Here is a 17,306-nt window from a genome sequence, read left to right on the forward strand (position 1 = left end):
GAAAATACTCCTTTCCCCATTTCTGGTAACGCAAACTGTGAACTAGCAGGTGAAGGTCTGTGTCTCAGGGAAATCTAGGGAAGCGTGAACTATACAATGACTTGGATAAAAGGTTTTTTCAGTCAGTAGCTCAAGTAAAAGGACCTTTTAACTGAAAGATTAAAAAGAAACTAAAAAAGCTGTTCATCATGCTCTGCAGGAAACCTGTAGATTAGATTCTCAGGGATCTGACTCCAGCTCACAGACTTTTATGGGACTTTCAGCCCAGAAAGAAGAAAGGAAGATAGACAGGGTTTTTTCATGTACAGGCTCCTCAGTGTGGACCAGCTCAGTGGGCAGTGGAGGTTGTCTCTAAAAAGCCAGCAGGATTCCCTCATAGCAGGAAAAGAATATATTGCTGCATTACTTGGGTGAAATTGTGCTCTCCTTTTCTTAGAGTAGGCGGCTGATGGTAGGGTGCTTCCATTCTGCACCCTGCCCTCTCAGTATTACTACTGGCTGCTCTCATACACACTCTCAGGCCAGGAGTTGTGGACAGATTCTTGCACACCTTCTTTCCTACGCTCTCCCTTGTGTGCTCCGCTGATCCTTTGCATTTCTGCAAGTGACGTAATGATAGGGGCAGGATGGACAACAAGGCAGCCTGCCTCATCTACAAATGCATCTGTTTACATACCCCTCGTCTGTCCTTTATTGTTTTGTGTTTTTTTTATTCATGGAAGTGAAAAGTATCCTTTTTTATTCTGCTCTTCACTCACTTCACTCACTCATTTTACATCTGTCCAACGTGGTTATGCTCAAGACTCTGATCTTTCTAGAGATGTAATGCTTTCAAACCAGAAAGCACTGTCAGCATCTTGCTGAGTTCCAGTTTTCCAAAAAATGTCAGAGTTAGTGGGGGCTTAAAATATCTTAGCTCCCTTGAAGAGAATAGAGTCTTGAAAACTAAAGAGAATAGAGTCACTTGTTAATACACTCACTTGTATCTATCTATAATGCTATCAGATTAACTCAGCCTGGAGCACAGGTAGAGGTAGATCTTGGTAGCACTCAATTTTTATCAGCCTGCTTATTTTAGACAAGCCCAGTGTCTGAGCTGACATAGCCTCTAGTTTCTGTAACCATGTGGATAATGGAAAGCTATTTCACACAGGTTAATGAGATACAGATGTTCTATCAAATTTTGTTAGAATTTGCTTAGATTTTGGAGGTGAAAAAGAGGGAGGCTTTGGTGGGAAAAAATATTTCAAATATTTTGCTGGGATCTGGCAATTCTCTGGGATCAGATAGGATAATCAAATACTGTTTGTGTTTTCTGGGGAAATGAAGGAGGCCCAGTAACCTACCATTTCCCTTGCCCTGTTATTCTGGGAGAATCCTCTCTTTTGGAAACATTGCATCAGTTACATCTATCCACACTAAGTGCCCTGTTCATTTTTGTTTCTCATATAAGTACTCTTCTTTTTTTGTACTACATGGAATGAAATTAAAATAGGTTAATCAGTAACTAATTATTCCAGCAGAAGCTGTACAGTCTCTCGTGTTCCCAACTGTAAGTAATCTAAAACCTGTCTTTTGCTTTTATGTAGGTACTGATATACTCCATATTGCTGAGTCTTCCAGCAGCAAATGAAGACTATGTATCTGTTCCTCCTTTCCATTTTATATTTGCTTTTGAAAGCCACTGACACCAAAGAGGTTATATTTGGTCATAACAATTTCACAGAATATCAAGTGGGCAACATGAACCTGATTCTCTCTGTCCCACATGGTGGTTCAATGGAACCCAAAGACATCCCTGATCGAGAGGCTGGCTGTTGGGATGGAAAGACATCCTCTTGTATTTTCTCTCATGAGTGTCCTTCTGGAAGTATTCAAAATTATAAGGAATGCAAAGTGTCTACCAACCAAGACAGGTATACTATAGAGGTGGCTCAGGCTCTTGCTGAAGAAATCAACAAAATTACTGAAGGCTTTTTCCCACATATCATTATAAACCACCTACAGAAGTTCAAGATGGATGCTAACAGGGAAAAGGAAGAAGCCTCCTTTGGAATTCCCCAAGCAGAGCAGGCCTGGGAGGAGTATATGGGATTTTTGACCACTGCAAAATCACAGATGACAGGGGGCCTGATTCTAGATATCCATGGACAAGCACATCCTGAACAGTGGATAGAACTAGGTTATACACTTTCAAAAAGTTCCCTTAACTTAGGCGTCTTTTCTGCATCATGTTCCTCAATTAGCCATCTGGCCAGTCAGCTAGTCAATGTGTCTTCTGCGACTTTGGTTGCAGGGAACCGAAGTTTGGGAAAATATATTGAAGGACAAAATAACACTTATGTTTGTGTGCCTTCTCCATCCAATCCTAGGCCAAATAATGGGAGCTATTATAGTGGTGGATACATAACAAAGACTTTTAGTTCCCATAGTTCTGGCACTGTTGATGCCATTCAGCTTGAACTTCCTCAGTGGGTAAGGGCAGCTGAAGAACGTCCCAGATTTTGTAAAGCCCTAGCAAGGGCTGTAATGAAATTCTGGCAAACTAACTACTGCAGCCAGTACAAACATGAATTTCTGCCATGCTGAAAGAGAGTGTCTTGTTAAGATACCTTCTATAATACAGTAATGGTCTGTAACAACAGAACAACTGATACACCTGGAACATTTAAGCCTGCAATGTAGTTGTGGATGTTGGTGGAAAGAAACTAACCTGCAAAGCAACACATGTGTGCCAATGTCTCTACATTGACACACAGAAAATCCACAGCTAATACCAACAAGTCCATTAGACACAACTTTGTACTAGATCCAGCATTGAAAAGACTGCTAGAAGATGAGTGGGTATATTTGGAAGTATCACTTGCCTGGTATGCTGTTCTGTGCTTAATTTCTTTCCAATAGAATCCTCTGTTCTCTAGCACACAATAAACAACTATTCTTCTTCTAATGTATTCTGTGCAGTGCAGTGCCTTAGTAGATTCTCTGTTCAAACAAATGAAGTGTCTTTGCTTTTGTTGTGACATTTAAGAAAGACAATTGGATAATATCATTGTGTAAAATGTTTGGGGCTGGGACCAGTTTCCATTTGGTGTTTATAAAGCCCTAGGAGTTGGGACTCTTCAAGTAAACAGTAATGCTGAGCAATGACATGCAGTCTGAACTACTTCAGGTTCAGCTAACTTAATGAATCATGAAAAAAAAGTCTGAGAGCATTATAGCACTGTAATTTTGTCACAGTTTAAATAGCACAATAGTAAGATAGTAACAGGATGGAAGGCTGCTAACGATAACACATACATATCATGCTTTTTTGACAGTTTTCCTTACAGCATGGTTCCTTCCTGAGAGCTGGTCCATTGCTTTCCTTCAGCATAGAATTAAACTCTTGATTGTTACTGGGAATAGTATTGAATTACATTACATTCTGCACAGTGGAGAATATAGTGGCATGAATAGACATGAGTGCAAAACAGCTCTTGGAAAACATGGGCAATTAATAAGGAAAACCAAAGGGAGCAGGCAGCAAGACTGAAAAGAGTGAAAATCAAATATTAAGAACCTATGAAATCCTAGCAGATTTTTGGTAAAAAGAAAAGAATGAGTAAATAGTCAGTTCTAAGTAAATTGACAGTTCTGAGGAAGTAAATAGTCAGTTAATAAACTGAAAAGAAGTGGGATATCTGCATCTTGCAACCACAGCAAAATACTTTAGTTCTAACTGTAAATAGGGACAATACCAAAGAGACATAAAACATAACACATAAGAGCACCAAAAGAAATGGGTAAGGAACAAACTGTTCATTTTTAATAATCTTTGAAGACTAGGAAATTTTCAGGTAACTGTAAGAGCTGATGTAGCTGTCTTTCAAAGGCAAATACAACTTAGGGAACTGCAGGGGTGTTACCTTTCATTTGCTAACTGCTAAATCATGGGGTGGATGAAGGGAACACAATTAGTAAATGGCAGATTACACTTTATCTGGTGCCACTTGGTTTGTCAGACACACTTCATTTTAGTTGCAATCACAAGGTTGGTTAATGTGGTAGGTTGACCCTGGCAGACACTAAGCGCCCACCCAGTTACTTGCTTACTTCTCCCAGTGGGACTGGGGAGAGACTTGGAAGAGCAAAAGTGAAAAAACTCATGGGTCGAAATAAAGAAGTTTAATAGGTGAAGCGAAGCTGCATTGCAAGCAAAGCAAAGGAAGGAATTCATCCTCTACTTCCCATAAGCAGGCAGACGTTTAGCCACTTCCTGGAAAGCAGGGCCTAAGTAAGCATAATGGTTACTTGGGAAGACAAACACCATAACCATGAACATCTTGCTTTCCTCCTCCATTCCATGAGCTCTTATTGCAGAGCAAGACATTATATGGTATGGAATATCTCTGGGCGTTTCAGATCAGCTGTTGTGGCTGTGTCCCTTCCCAACTTCTTATGAACCTCCAGGCTACTCGCTGGGGGTGAGAAAAAAACACCTTGATGTTGTGCAGGCACTGCTTAGCAATAGCCAAAACTCTGGTGTATTATCAACATTTTTTGGTCACGGATACAGAACACAGCACCATACAGGCTGCTATGAAGAAAATTAAGTTCATTCCAGCCAGACCCAGTGCAGTTGATAATTTTTTAAATATAATCCCACAAGATATTTTGCTAAAAAAAAAGCAGTATTACTCCAAAATCTATCATAGCCCTATAACAAGTTGAAGACAGTTAATCATTGCAAGTCATTGTATATCCAGCTCATCAGAAGACAGTCTTACCAAGAAGGCCAGCAGATCAAACATTGTTCATTACTGGTAATAAAGAAAAAATACTATTTCCCCCCAAATAGTATGTAATAATGGCAGTAGTTACACGGATTATCCTAAATACTCACTAAGGTGACACACTTTACAGGGATTTGTATCTTTAGCCAGACAAAGGATGATAGAATATGTATTCTGTGACCTATGTCATGTTGTGACACTGTCCTGGAATGCTGAAGTGCCAGGAAGGATTCAGGGAATTGTAACAGATAATTAATTGAATATGAGCTCAGCATGCACTTTTCTGGCTTAGAGGATGAACATGCTCTTTGAAAGCATAAGCAAGGAACTAACAGGCAGAAACAGCAGGGCATATTAACTCCTTGTGGCTTTTCTGATGCTTGTAAGATGGAGTTCTGAGGCAGACACTGAAAAAAAAAAATACCACTGTTATGGAAAGAGATAAAAAGGCTACAGAAATATGCCTTGGAGTGAGAGACTCATAAAGATCAAATTACAGTTAACTTTGCTATCAAAAGGAATTGGAAGGCTGATAGAACCTGAGTAAAGGAGAACACCATTTGTGTTTTTCTTCTGCCTTCAAAACAGCTCACAGAGTGTGAGGTGTAATTTCTCTGTATCACGCTCCCCTAAGTTTCTGTTTCATAGGGACTTTAGGGGAGAACAGAACCAGAGGCCCTGGGGAGCATCTGCAGGGATACTGGAGCTAGACCTGTTCGGGACCTGTTGGAGCTGACAGGGTTTGTTAGTTCAGACCAATTGCCATGTTAGTGTAACACACTGCTTCCAGACCTGAGCTGGCTCCTGAAGCTGCAGTGCACGGCCCCTCAGCTAAACTACCCAGCCTGCTCCTTACTCGCAGCTCAGACAAGCTGACTGAATCATGGAGAGCAGACTTTGACTTCTTTGATTAAGAAGAATAATCTCTGGAAAGGATTTTTAATATCTGATGAAGCTTAATCTGGCAGAAAAAAGGCAGCATAATATCCAATATATGAAAGTCCAAACCGGACAAATTTGGAGCAGAGGAAACTTGTGGTTTTGACATGGAGAATAACTGGCAACAAATGTGCATTAACAACCCTAGGATGCTCCCTTCAACTGGAAACCAAAATAGTAACAGAAACAGTAATTTGGCCGCAGAAGGTATTCATGATGGATTTTCTGGCTTGTGCCACTCAGAAGGTTAGACTGGATGATACAGCCAATCTCCTTTGGCACTAAAATTCATTAAGTTTTCTGTCAGAGTGTCAAATCAATTCTACCTATTTCTGATTGTTGAAGCTCCGGCAGCATCTTCCCTAAGGAAGCAGCTGTCTAATCTGAGATCTCAGGCAAGTGAGTTTTCTTTTACGTAATGTACACTACAGTGGTCCTGGTTAAGATCTTTGTCTCAGGGCCATAATGAATTTTTAAATGTTGAACGGGCTATCCATTGATTTCAACAGGAATGATAAACCCAAGATAAACCTTCTTCTTTTGCCATGTGCTTTCCCAAGCAGAAGGGCAGCTCATTACGCAGCACAGGATGAAAGATGCTGTTCAATATACTATTCTTACTTGTGCTAGCTAAAGATTTCAATTTCCTATTTAGATGAAAACAGAGAATAAAGCATAAGAAGAGCAAAGCTTTCTGACATTACTGTGCCATGGCAGAAGAAAAGGGACAAACCTATGTTTTGGTTTCTTAAATGTTGGCAAGGAGATCAGTTTACAACAGTTGCCAGTTCTCTTCCAGTGCTATCAAAAGGTTCAGTTTGAGATTAAGGGTTCAGGGTCCAATCACAAAAATAGAGAAGATGTTAAGTAGGTTTTAGTGCATCCCAGAAGGGAATAGTTTAAGACTTTCAATTAATGCAAAATCCACCAGAACAACATCGTTACTAGCCTCTCATTAAGTAAACAGCCACTGGCAACTGCTGAAAAGGAGTATGAATAAATTTTACAATTTACAAGCTGAGTAAATTTTACAAATTTTGGTCTTGTTTACAACAGTTCAGTGTGAGGAGTTCATATTGAATCACAATAATGATAAAATAATGCTGTTATGTTTTCACCTTCATTACACCCTGAATCATACATTGACCTTCCTTTAAACACATCTACCGTGCCCTAGGCTTGGTTTGTACTATATAGTAGAAATGATTAAAATAATTGGGGTCAATTGAATTGACCTGTAGTGTTTTTTACTGTTTTAAATCTGCATAGCTAAGATTTAAATTGGTGCAACAAGGGATCGGGATTTTGCCCATAAACCTGAACTGACAGGCAGTAAATTGATCAGAAAACCTAATTTAAAAAAATCTTATCAAAACAGATTTTCCATACTGTGACATTTTAGTGCATTTCTAAAACAAAGTAGCATAAACCAGAAGGAATCTGAGCTGCTGAAAATGATTTTTTGGGTAATACGTCCATTTAATTCCGTTAGTAATTCTGGTCAAGGCTTCTTCTGAACAAACAAAAATATTGGCACTAAAAGGCATTAGAATGATAATTCTGAAGACTTGTCCACATTGCATTAACAAAACAATTGCAAGGAGCTTTGCTTGGGTTTTGCTTTTTCTGTTTCTGTAATTATGTTTAATTAATATAAAGTTAGCTCAGCTGAACATAGTGCAGAGTTAAACATGGCATGTTCTATGATGCTGTGACCTAAATCCAGGTATCTTTAAATCAGGCTGTTTCTCATCATTTGAACCTAGTTCTTGACCTTACTTCTGTCTTATCTCCACATGATAAACAAGGAAATAATATTTCTGGAAGAAGACATTTGACTAGGATACTGTGGCTACCTATGGAACATCCCATCAATTCTTTGCCTATCCAAGGACACCACAGCTGCTGAAACATGAGATAAAGGTTAGAGCAGTACCTCTGGAATAACATTTCTTGTTCTTCAGAGAAGTCTGTATGGCTAGCAGAACTTCTGCAGATTTATGGTTCTGAATCTTTAAGCAGTTAATCATAGTAACTTGCTTTTCCTTCTTGACCATTAAAAAAGTGGAGTGAGATGGGCTTTTCTGTGAGAGTCTTGTTATAATCATACACTGGCTTTATTAGAATTTATTCTCTGCATGAAGGAATGAAATAGAAGTAAAGATTTGATTTCTATATGCTCTACTTCATAATGAAATGGATTTAAATATAATAGAAAAAAGCAGAAAAAAACCCAATTGAAATAAGGAACCTGCCAATCAACTTCCCTGAAGATGGATGCTATGTTTATTTGTCTTGACCCTATTCTCCACTGAAACCCGTCTCCATTGTCCATCCAGTGGGACTGGACATCTCAGCTTTCTTCCACTGAAGACCTTTGAAAAATAAATTGCAAAATTTCAAGAACTTTTCAGGTGAACAAACTACTGTGATAGCATTTGTAAAAAAAAAATTATTTGTTGTGCATGTAGCTCACAGAAAAAGTCTGATCTCATTTTATTGTAAATCCATTTCAGTGCCATTGACTTCAGTTTAGTTGCTCCTAACTTGCCAAGGCACAAGACTCCTGTATTTTATTTTCTTCTTGTGGAAGAAAACAAAACATAGGTTTCCCAGGCACATTAATGGTCAGAAGAATAGCATATTTGCTGACGCTTTGAATGGTGTGCTCCCGAGTTTTCTGAGATATTCCGTAATGCTGCATGCACAAACATTAAGTCATATATATTTGAATGCAGAGTACCCTATTCATCCCACCTAACTAGCCATCTGGATGCTAGGAGTCTCATTTAAGCTAGTTCTCTAGGTACCCGCTATAGAGTGAGATCAGCACCTCTGCTAGGGTTGGTTCTTTCCATCCGATGATAGGTGGGATAGACGAGGCTGTGGACATTCTGGTCTTTCTCCATACAACCTAGGAAGCCTTGCTAGACAGCTTGCAATAAATCAAATCAATAGTACGCGTAAAACAGTATTAACTTACAATAGCCAAAGCTTTGTGTGGATAGGAATCAATAGTTTCTGGGCTGTCTAAAAGAGTCAAGTTTCAGCAAAATGTTAATGACATGAGGTTGAACAGGAGAAGTAAATGTCTGGAATACTCACTTTGAGGCATGTTCTCTTCATCTGGCTTCCCAAACTTCCACCAAATGGAGAATGGAGTTGGATAGGTAGTAATGCAAATCAAAAAGCAGACAGTTAACAATGGAATGTCAGAGTACATGATTGTAATAATTTACAGTGTTAATGGCTTCTGCTGTATGAATGCCACTGCAAAAGGTAGAAAAGAAAACGCTTGTGCTTACCTCATATATAGGAAGAAACCCAAATACTGCACCAGCCTCTCTGTTTCCAGACTCAAAAGTTTCCAAAGGTTGTCTGTGGATCTGACCAAGGGAAGCCAAAGTCAGTGCATTACTAGCTGAAGACAAAAGGTAATGAAGACATTACTTCTGTTATTGAATTGCATGGTAACATTCATGTTATCTGAAGAAAGGTATATCATTACTATGTGGAGACGTTATGGTTTATGCACAGGTTTTCTTTTTACCTTTGAACTTTTTTTTTTTAAATTAGGAGGGATCATTCTTCTGCTATAGAAAATGCATAACCAGCAAAATTCCAGCTTCCCAAGGGACACAAAATCAAGACAGTTAACAGCAAAATGCTTTTTATCACCTAAGATAACGCTACTTTTAAACACTTGCTTAGTTCTCTCACCTATTAACACCTTGGATAAGCTCAATAAAGGAATAATTTTCAGGGTACCTGTCAGGTTGGGTGGATGCATACTATCAGAGCACAGTGAAAGTCTAGCCAAGGGGTAATGGAATAAGAACTCCCTCCCAGACCATTGCTTCATCACAGGGCTGTTAGTCTGGCTATTTTCCAAATGCAACAAAAAATTTTATTAATTCCCATGACTTTTAAGGGCTAAGCCAAGTAACAATGGAGGGGCTCCACCATTTTTCAGTTAGAGTTGTAGAAAGTATTCGTAATGATATCTAAATTAACTCAGAACTCCTGTTTCTGACTTCATGGGGAGCCTGAAAGGACTATTGTGTATAACCAGAGATTCACTGTTCTAGTATTTTCATACTTCCTTCAAGTGACCTTTAGGATTTATGTTTGGAGTGTGTGAAAATTCTAGCGTTTTTAATAATGTCAAAGCAAACAAGTTAATTAGTGTGTGCTTCCTTCTAAACTGGCATTTGGAAATGTGAAATAATACGAACAAAAACCAGAGAGGTTTCTTCGATCCCTCCATTTATGCATTTTTTTGTTCTAGCTTGTCCATTGAATGAGAAGGATATGGAGGGTTATTAATGGCTATTTTCTAAATGAGAAATACAATTACATTTCCTATATGTTGCACAGAACAGAAACAAATTTGTCATATATATTAGCTACCTTTGGAGAAGCCAGAGCTTTGAAAAACTTGAAGTCCTGAATTATGTCCACATGTTCAGGCTTTTTTAAAACTGAAGGTGATCTGATCAGTGACTTCCACCTGTACATACAAGACAGAAAAATGATGCTCTTATCAAAATGGCAATTTTGAATGCAACATTGTTAGGTGGCTCCAAATAAAATTATTTTAAAGGATAATTATTCCATATATCTTCAAAATATAATTTATATTAGGGCCTTTACAGGTGTCATGAAGAACTTCACTAGCACTTTGTCAACCTGGATACTGGCTTGTCATCTTTAGGAGGCTGGAAATGTTAATATAAAAAACAGTAGTTACCACAACTGTGTGCTAACTTGCTCTCTGATAATGGCTTTTCAGCATTTCTGTCAGTCCTGACTACAATTCCTCTATGCCACTTTCACAACAAAGGTTTCCTCTGGTCATATATCTGGTTTCCAAAGTTAATCACAAGAAGATATGGTAGAGAGTGGAGTGTCTGTTAGTGTAGATTAACACAGTTTCATTTATAATCAGAAAAATTAGATCAGAGAACAAAAGCTAAGGAATTATAAACTACAGAGAGAAACTGAGACCTATATGGGTCTCATATTTTTCTATATGGGTCTATCTACCTGCTGATATTTCTCAATAGATCACCTGAGCCACTTGTTTAAACTGTAAGCACCTATGCTATTCAGCTGGGTTTGTACCTTACAGGTATATGCACATTTGGGTAATATCCGTTTATAACTTGACTTGTTAGATGAAATTTTAAAATATTATCTTAGTGACTTATATGACAGCTATCCAATAAGCGAATTGTAGTAGCATCATGAAGATAACTGATTTGACCCAAGAGAAGCTCCTATATCCTGTCAAGAACAAAGCCTAGCATTCCTAAGTAACACAGCCTTTTGGATGATGGTTGACTAGCTATCCAATACGCTATTAGGCACAGTTAATCCAGAGGAATCAAGTTACTCTTAAGGTGAGAGCACACAGACTATACAGAATGATAATACTGAAACTTTCTATTGTGCAGTGTGTGGCTCCTTTTTTTTTTTTTCAGTTCTCTGCACAGTTAAGTTCTCATTTGCTTCCTGTCTGTTTAATTAATGTGTTTTAAATGTATGCTAGCCATTCTCCTTTACTGAAATATTTGAAGGGTCCTCAAAAAGTAGTCACAGTTTGACGCAGGCATGTAATTTATGCAGTTTCTTTAAGGTTAGCTGGCCTAATTATAGTATCTTTGATTCCAGAGGGTTCAAACTAGTTGCTGACTATTCAAAAGGACCACAGGGAGAATTTTTTTTTGTCCTTCAAACACAGCCAAGTACTTCTCTTTATTGATGAGTTACCCTTCTGACTTCAGTGGGAATATTCACATTAGTGAGAACTCTGTGTAGTAGCAAGTGTTAGCAGGATACCGACCTAAATGGGGTAACAGTAAAGCACCTTAGAGATTTCCCATTGTCCAAAAGCACTTTGGTTAACATAAAAGGCAGCCTAAAAATGCACATGGTATATGAAACCTTATCACTAAAGCATCCATGAGTTTTCAAGCCCTGAAATAATTTTTCCCAGATTTGGACTGCTTTGTTACTAAAGGCCACGTGCATGTTGCCTCCAAAGATTCCTGCTTCAGTATTGATGTTCATTTGGTCAACCCACTAGTTAATGAACCAGGACTGGAAATATGACTTCAGCTGGAGGGCCAAGGCTCTCTGGCTTGACTTATAACTATTCACATTAAGCTTTTTCAATAAATGTTTTGGGATCCCAGAAGTATATCAGCTTCTGGAACTGGAAGGGAAACAGGCTGCTAACCTGAACAGTGTATATACCATACAGGCTCTAATTAAGCTAAAATCTGAGACGATTATGTAGTCATCACTATTGCTGAATTCAGATTCTGAACACCACCTAATCCTGACTGTCACCTAGTCATAACAGTTAATATATTTATCCATGCTGTGTAAAAATATTTTTAAAAAGGATTTTTCCAAATAACCTCTAGGAAATACTAATATTTTTTTCTGACCTCCAGGTGAAAGCTACTTTTTAAGTATAATTTCAGAACTGTTCCCCCAGTCATACAGGTATGTAAATGCGTGAGATCTTACTTGTCCCTGTCCAGCATCAGAGGGTATTCAGACTTCTTTTTCTTTTCCATATGCTTGCTTTCCTCTTTAATTATAGTAGGGAAGTTATTAACATCACAAGGCAAAATCAACCGACTGATATCTGATAATTCAAACTTCCTGGCTTGTCCGAAGTAACCAAGATAGTATCCGTTCATGGCATGCCAGAGCCTACAGACATAGTAGAAGCAGTGCCAAAGGACAGAAAGGAAAAATGGATACTTTTAGAAGTGTAACAAAAGTGACAAAATATCTGTCCACGTTATCAAGTTTGTGGAGGTATTCCAGAGTTCAGTATGATAGTCATAAAAGAAGTCAATGATATTGAAGTTCACTGTTTATAATGTAAGTAACTCGAGAGTTAAAAAATCTCAGAAGGATGTTGTAAAAATCAGAAAACAAACAAACAGTTCATCTTCATAAATGTGAATCTGAGGAGTAAAGGCACCAATATCCTGAATTGCTCCTATAGTAAGGTGCTGCCACCAATTCAGGACCTAAACAAAATTTCCTTGTTCATTCCCCCCAAAACCCAAAAGAAATCACTTCAAATGTATTTGTTAGCCAAGAAGAAATTAGTTGTCTATATTCAGACTGCAATGGTATAATTGCATAAGCATTGGTTAGATGCAATGCTTAGCACCCATGTTAATTTAACAAGTACTGAAAGCTAAAATAGAACTAGAACAAGAGGTCATTTCTAAAGTGATGGGGCCATTACCTATGCGTTCAAGATCACCTTGCTGAAAGAAAATGACACTCTGCAAAAGGTCTTGACTTCCTGAGAAGTATTACATTAAAAAATTAGTTCTTTCAGGTGCAGAACAGAAAATGCACCCAATGTTGTATTTTATTTAAGTTCTAGCCTATATACAAGTCCATCAAGAAGAGGAACTTTGGAGATAGTTCAACTGATTGCCATAGCAATAAGAAGTATTAGTCATTTTTGTACCTGACTGAACCATCAGTAGATGCTGTCACTACCACATCTTTCTCCTCTTCATGAAATAAGTCAACCACTTCAGTAGAGTGTGCCCTCCAGCAGAGCTCCTCCTTTATTTGCTGGGGGAAAAAAAGAACATAACCACATTTCAGGCAGTTCTGTATGCCACCAGGTTGCAAGCTTAGTGGATTTATCAGCATGGCTTTCTGAAAATTAAGAGGTGAAAAAGTAATCCCTCCATGAAACAGCCTGCAAATGACATAGAAAGACCGCTCAGGGGACATGGATAAATTAATTTTAATGTAGCCTCTTTGAACACAATGGAATAATGCTAAAAGCGTTTTACTTATGTTTTTCTTGTTTTTCACAGCATCAAGTTATTTCAAGCAAAAGACGTGACCTTTATGTTCAGGAAACATTTTTAGTCCCTGTAGAACTCTGAATCCATTTTTCTCTATTTGTCTTATCTCAGTATACTGTTCAAGTTAAGAAAATCTGTCAGATTTTTCCTTACATTTTTACTATTTTGTGGATCTTCTAAGAATGAGGCAATGCACCAGCGCATAATATGTCCCTCTGTTTAAGAAAGGAAAAAGCGAAACATCAATAAATTTCATATAGAGCTACACGATCACTAGTTGCTGCCATATGCTCTTGGTAAACACTGGGCAGAATGAAGCAAAGATTACAGGTCGGTGAAAGTTATTTTAAGGTGAACGTCACTATCTCGTTGTCAAGCACAAAGCAGAATATAATGGACCATTCATTAAAATGCAAAGAAATATATATACTCTTTGTGAGCAATTTGTCATTAACTGTGTAGGTTTGAAATGGAAAGAACGCAAAGTTTTTTCTTTAAATGACATGAATAAAAAATAAGAATCATCTTGTCAAGACAGTTATCTATTGCACAAACTAGGTATGAGAGCTTCCTACGGAAAACTGTTTTTCAGTCATGGTGAAATGGATAAAGTTTGATTAATTGCATACATAATGAAAGCTTAATGTTTTACAACCTTTTAGTGCACTCACGTGAAACTAGAATCAAAGAACCATTTCCCTTAGGACCCACAACTGTTCAGTTTCCTGCCTAGGCACCCTCTTTCCTGCTGACATTGCCTTTTATCTCTCATTACTACTACTAGATAGGGGAACCTTTTCATACTAGTCACATCTGGTTTCTGGGGCTGTGCATTTGCAAGCAAGCAAGGAGGATGACAGAGAAGTTGACCTTTTCCTAACAAGGGAAAATCTGTAATGAGAACAAGAAGTTGGTAGTAGCACTGCAGATAGAAGGGTGCGGAAAGCATGAAAAGCAAATACACATCGGCACAAACACAAAAGGACACAGGGAGAGTATCAGATGAATAGGTTACAGGCTGGATACTTTTCCACAACTAATTACAATCCTGTTCAGTGCATGCTGCCTTCCTGAACTCATTTACTGATTTGAATCAATGAGGAGTGGAAACTCCTCTTCATTTTCAGCATTAATGTCAAACTACTGCTCAGTTTTGAAACAAATGGGCAAAAAAACCTTGCTCCATCCAACTTCTGACAGCAAAAGAGCAGGAAGCTGGCAGGAAGCAGTTCTAGTAGGTACTTTTTAGAAGAAAAGTGACACATTAAAGGACAAAAATCTCATATGACAGATGCAGAAGAGGAAAATTGACAGAATGATTCTAAAGGTTTAGAGGAGAATCAGACAGCAGATAAACTCTTGGACTTTCTGCCAAATGAAAGCCAGATTTGGTGTGAAATTAACAGTCTAACAATGATCCACTAGCACAGACCACAAGTACTTTCTTTCCTTATATAGCAGTGTACTGCTGAAGCCATTACTGTGCACTCCCTAACAGTGTCTGAATCACGGCTCTTGGTACAACCACAGTTGCAGTTTTTTTTATTTAGTTTTATTACCCTGGATATGAAATCTTTGCTTGTTCTTAGCAGTAATCTTTGACCTTGCTATTAATACAGTAATTCAGATGAAAAATATATGCAGAGCTTGTGAATAAAGAAAATTGTAATGTCTTTTGTGAAAACAATTCTACTGATAATGCTATTAATGTAATGCTAAGCTTTAATCTACCATCCTCTCATACCAGAAAATACCTTTTAAAATTATTTAATTATGGCTTTGATGGAAAAAGTCCACCAGCATTTGGACCTTCGTTGCCATGTTTCTGGCACATCTACAGCATGCTGTTTTTTGGTCCTGCAAAGTGTCCTGAACAGAATGACTAACATGTTTACTCACCCTTACTGCCTGCCAAAAGCATTTTAGTGGAGACATCTGTACATAGTGCTGTCAGAGGAACTGAAGGATATTTTGAAAATGGCAAAAGTTCTTTCACTAAGTTTCCCTACAATAAATAAATAAACATATATTTCACTTTATAATACCTACATGAAAAAAAAATAAATCAGTGCATCAGAAGTTGAGTGCCATTGATTTGATCTGTTCAGCATTACTCAGTTCATATCTATTCAGAAATGAGCTAAAAAAGTATTTTCCTAATCTACTCAATGATCAAGATAGCTGGGATGTATTGTTCTGGATTCCCATCTCTTCTACATCAAAAGAACAAGCTATTTCCCTCTTCAAGCAATTCATAGTTTATATGTACATACCCCTACTATACCACTTCTCTCTCATTTGCTGTGAAATATCGTCAGTATGCATCTCATTTGCTACCCGAATGTCTTTTCTTGCTGCAAATTGGCCCATGATGTCTCCTTCACCAACTTGTTATATTTTTCAAGCAACCATCAATAGACTTTCTCCCTTACGGTCTCTTCAAGTTTGGGAGGAGGTGAGGGAGAAAGTCTTGCAGATAAGGAGAATCTTGGCTGTGTGATACATGTAATGATGATGACAATCATGTCAGTGATGGTATCACCATCATCTGAACTTGCGTATTCCTACAGGAATCTAAGCACACTAATGTATCAGCAGTGAAGACAACAAAATCCAACAAAGTCCACAACTACTGTATCTGGGGACATTTACCATCATATTCTATTTTTGCATAAAACATCTGCAGAGCTACCTTATCATCTTTCTGAAAAATTCTCCCTGTGACTTGCCTTTGCTGACATTCCTGTTTAAGCCTTATATGGCTGACATACTGTGATCACTGTCTGCCACAATGGCCAATATTACCTCACCATATCATGGTACTCCCCCTTCTTTCTGTATTTACTTTTTATCTCTTGCTTAGAGTAACGTGCTTTATGGAATAGAGTCTCATAGGTCTGAGGTGATATGACAACTAAGCCATTGGTATTCTGTTGCATGACTGGCTTTACAAGCTGATTATAGGTGTAGACACTATGTGTCAGGATACTGTTGTCTCCTAATTTGTAGCCCTACTAGTGCTAGCCGGCTTGTGCAATGTTCCAGACATATTTCTCTTCTTCTGAGAGCAGAACCCTTGCCTATCATCCTTTCTTAAAAGGTAAGTGATGTGGGTGAAAAATTAACCTCTAGACTTCCATGTAACTTTACCATCAGTTTTTGTTATAATTATTTCAGATCATGTTCCTTGATTTTCCACTTGCCATTACTCTCTGCTACAGTTATTAAAGCAGAACTAACTTGTGTCATGGAAGAAACTATTAACCAAAAAATGCAATAAAATATCTGCTGCTGCAATCGCTAGTTAAAAAGCAAGTTTTTAAAGTTTCCAGAGATTAGTAGAATTGCCTTCTCAAGGGTACAGTCCCATCCCAAAGACATTCAGATAGTTACCTGGATACTCCATAGGCAGATACAGCCATTTTCATGAGCAGAAGCTAGTACTGGTGAGTGTCCTGCCACATCTTTGGATAACTGTACATTCATCTTCAAGTATTGGATATTCTTATGCTTAGCTGTGTCTTCTGCTTTGGAACACAAATCATCATACATTTCCTCAACAACTTTTAGTACTGCTTTTGAATGCACAGAAATTACATAACATCAGAAAAAAAGTAAATTTGAAAATAAACACTATCATCAAGATGGTGTTACTCTGAAAACATTACAGCTATGGATAAAAGACAACTGAAAAGAAATTAGAACAACCTTCATGATCTTATCTAAACCAGCC

The 17,306-nt window shown here is 38.0% G+C and overlaps 1 protein-coding gene across 1 annotated transcript in view; it reads right to left on the reverse strand.

The window, feature by feature from the left end:
* Positions 1 to 7,972: 7,972 nt before the first annotated feature.
* The window catches only part of WDR64 (WD repeat domain 64), a 73,707-nt gene continuing 64,373 nt past the window's right edge, over positions 7,973 to 17,306 (reverse strand). Inside the window, exons 20-27 of the mRNA XM_074579360.1 lie at positions 16,967 to 17,100; positions 15,473 to 15,578; positions 13,727 to 13,788; positions 13,222 to 13,331; positions 12,252 to 12,440; positions 10,125 to 10,224; positions 9,020 to 9,100; positions 7,973 to 8,089 (exon numbers count right to left, since the gene is read on the reverse strand). Coding sequence (XP_074435461.1) covers positions 7,973 to 8,089; positions 9,020 to 9,100; positions 10,125 to 10,224; positions 12,252 to 12,440; positions 13,222 to 13,331; positions 13,727 to 13,788; positions 15,473 to 15,578; positions 16,967 to 17,100 — 899 coding nt within the window. The remainder of the gene's footprint in view (positions 8,090 to 9,019; positions 9,101 to 10,124; positions 10,225 to 12,251; positions 12,441 to 13,221; positions 13,332 to 13,726; positions 13,789 to 15,472; positions 15,579 to 16,966; positions 17,101 to 17,306) is intronic.

Source organism: Larus michahellis, chromosome 3, assembly GCF_964199755.1.
Source record: "Larus michahellis chromosome 3, bLarMic1.1, whole genome shotgun sequence".
Classification (NCBI taxonomy): domain Eukaryota; kingdom Metazoa; phylum Chordata; class Aves; order Charadriiformes; family Laridae; genus Larus; species Larus michahellis.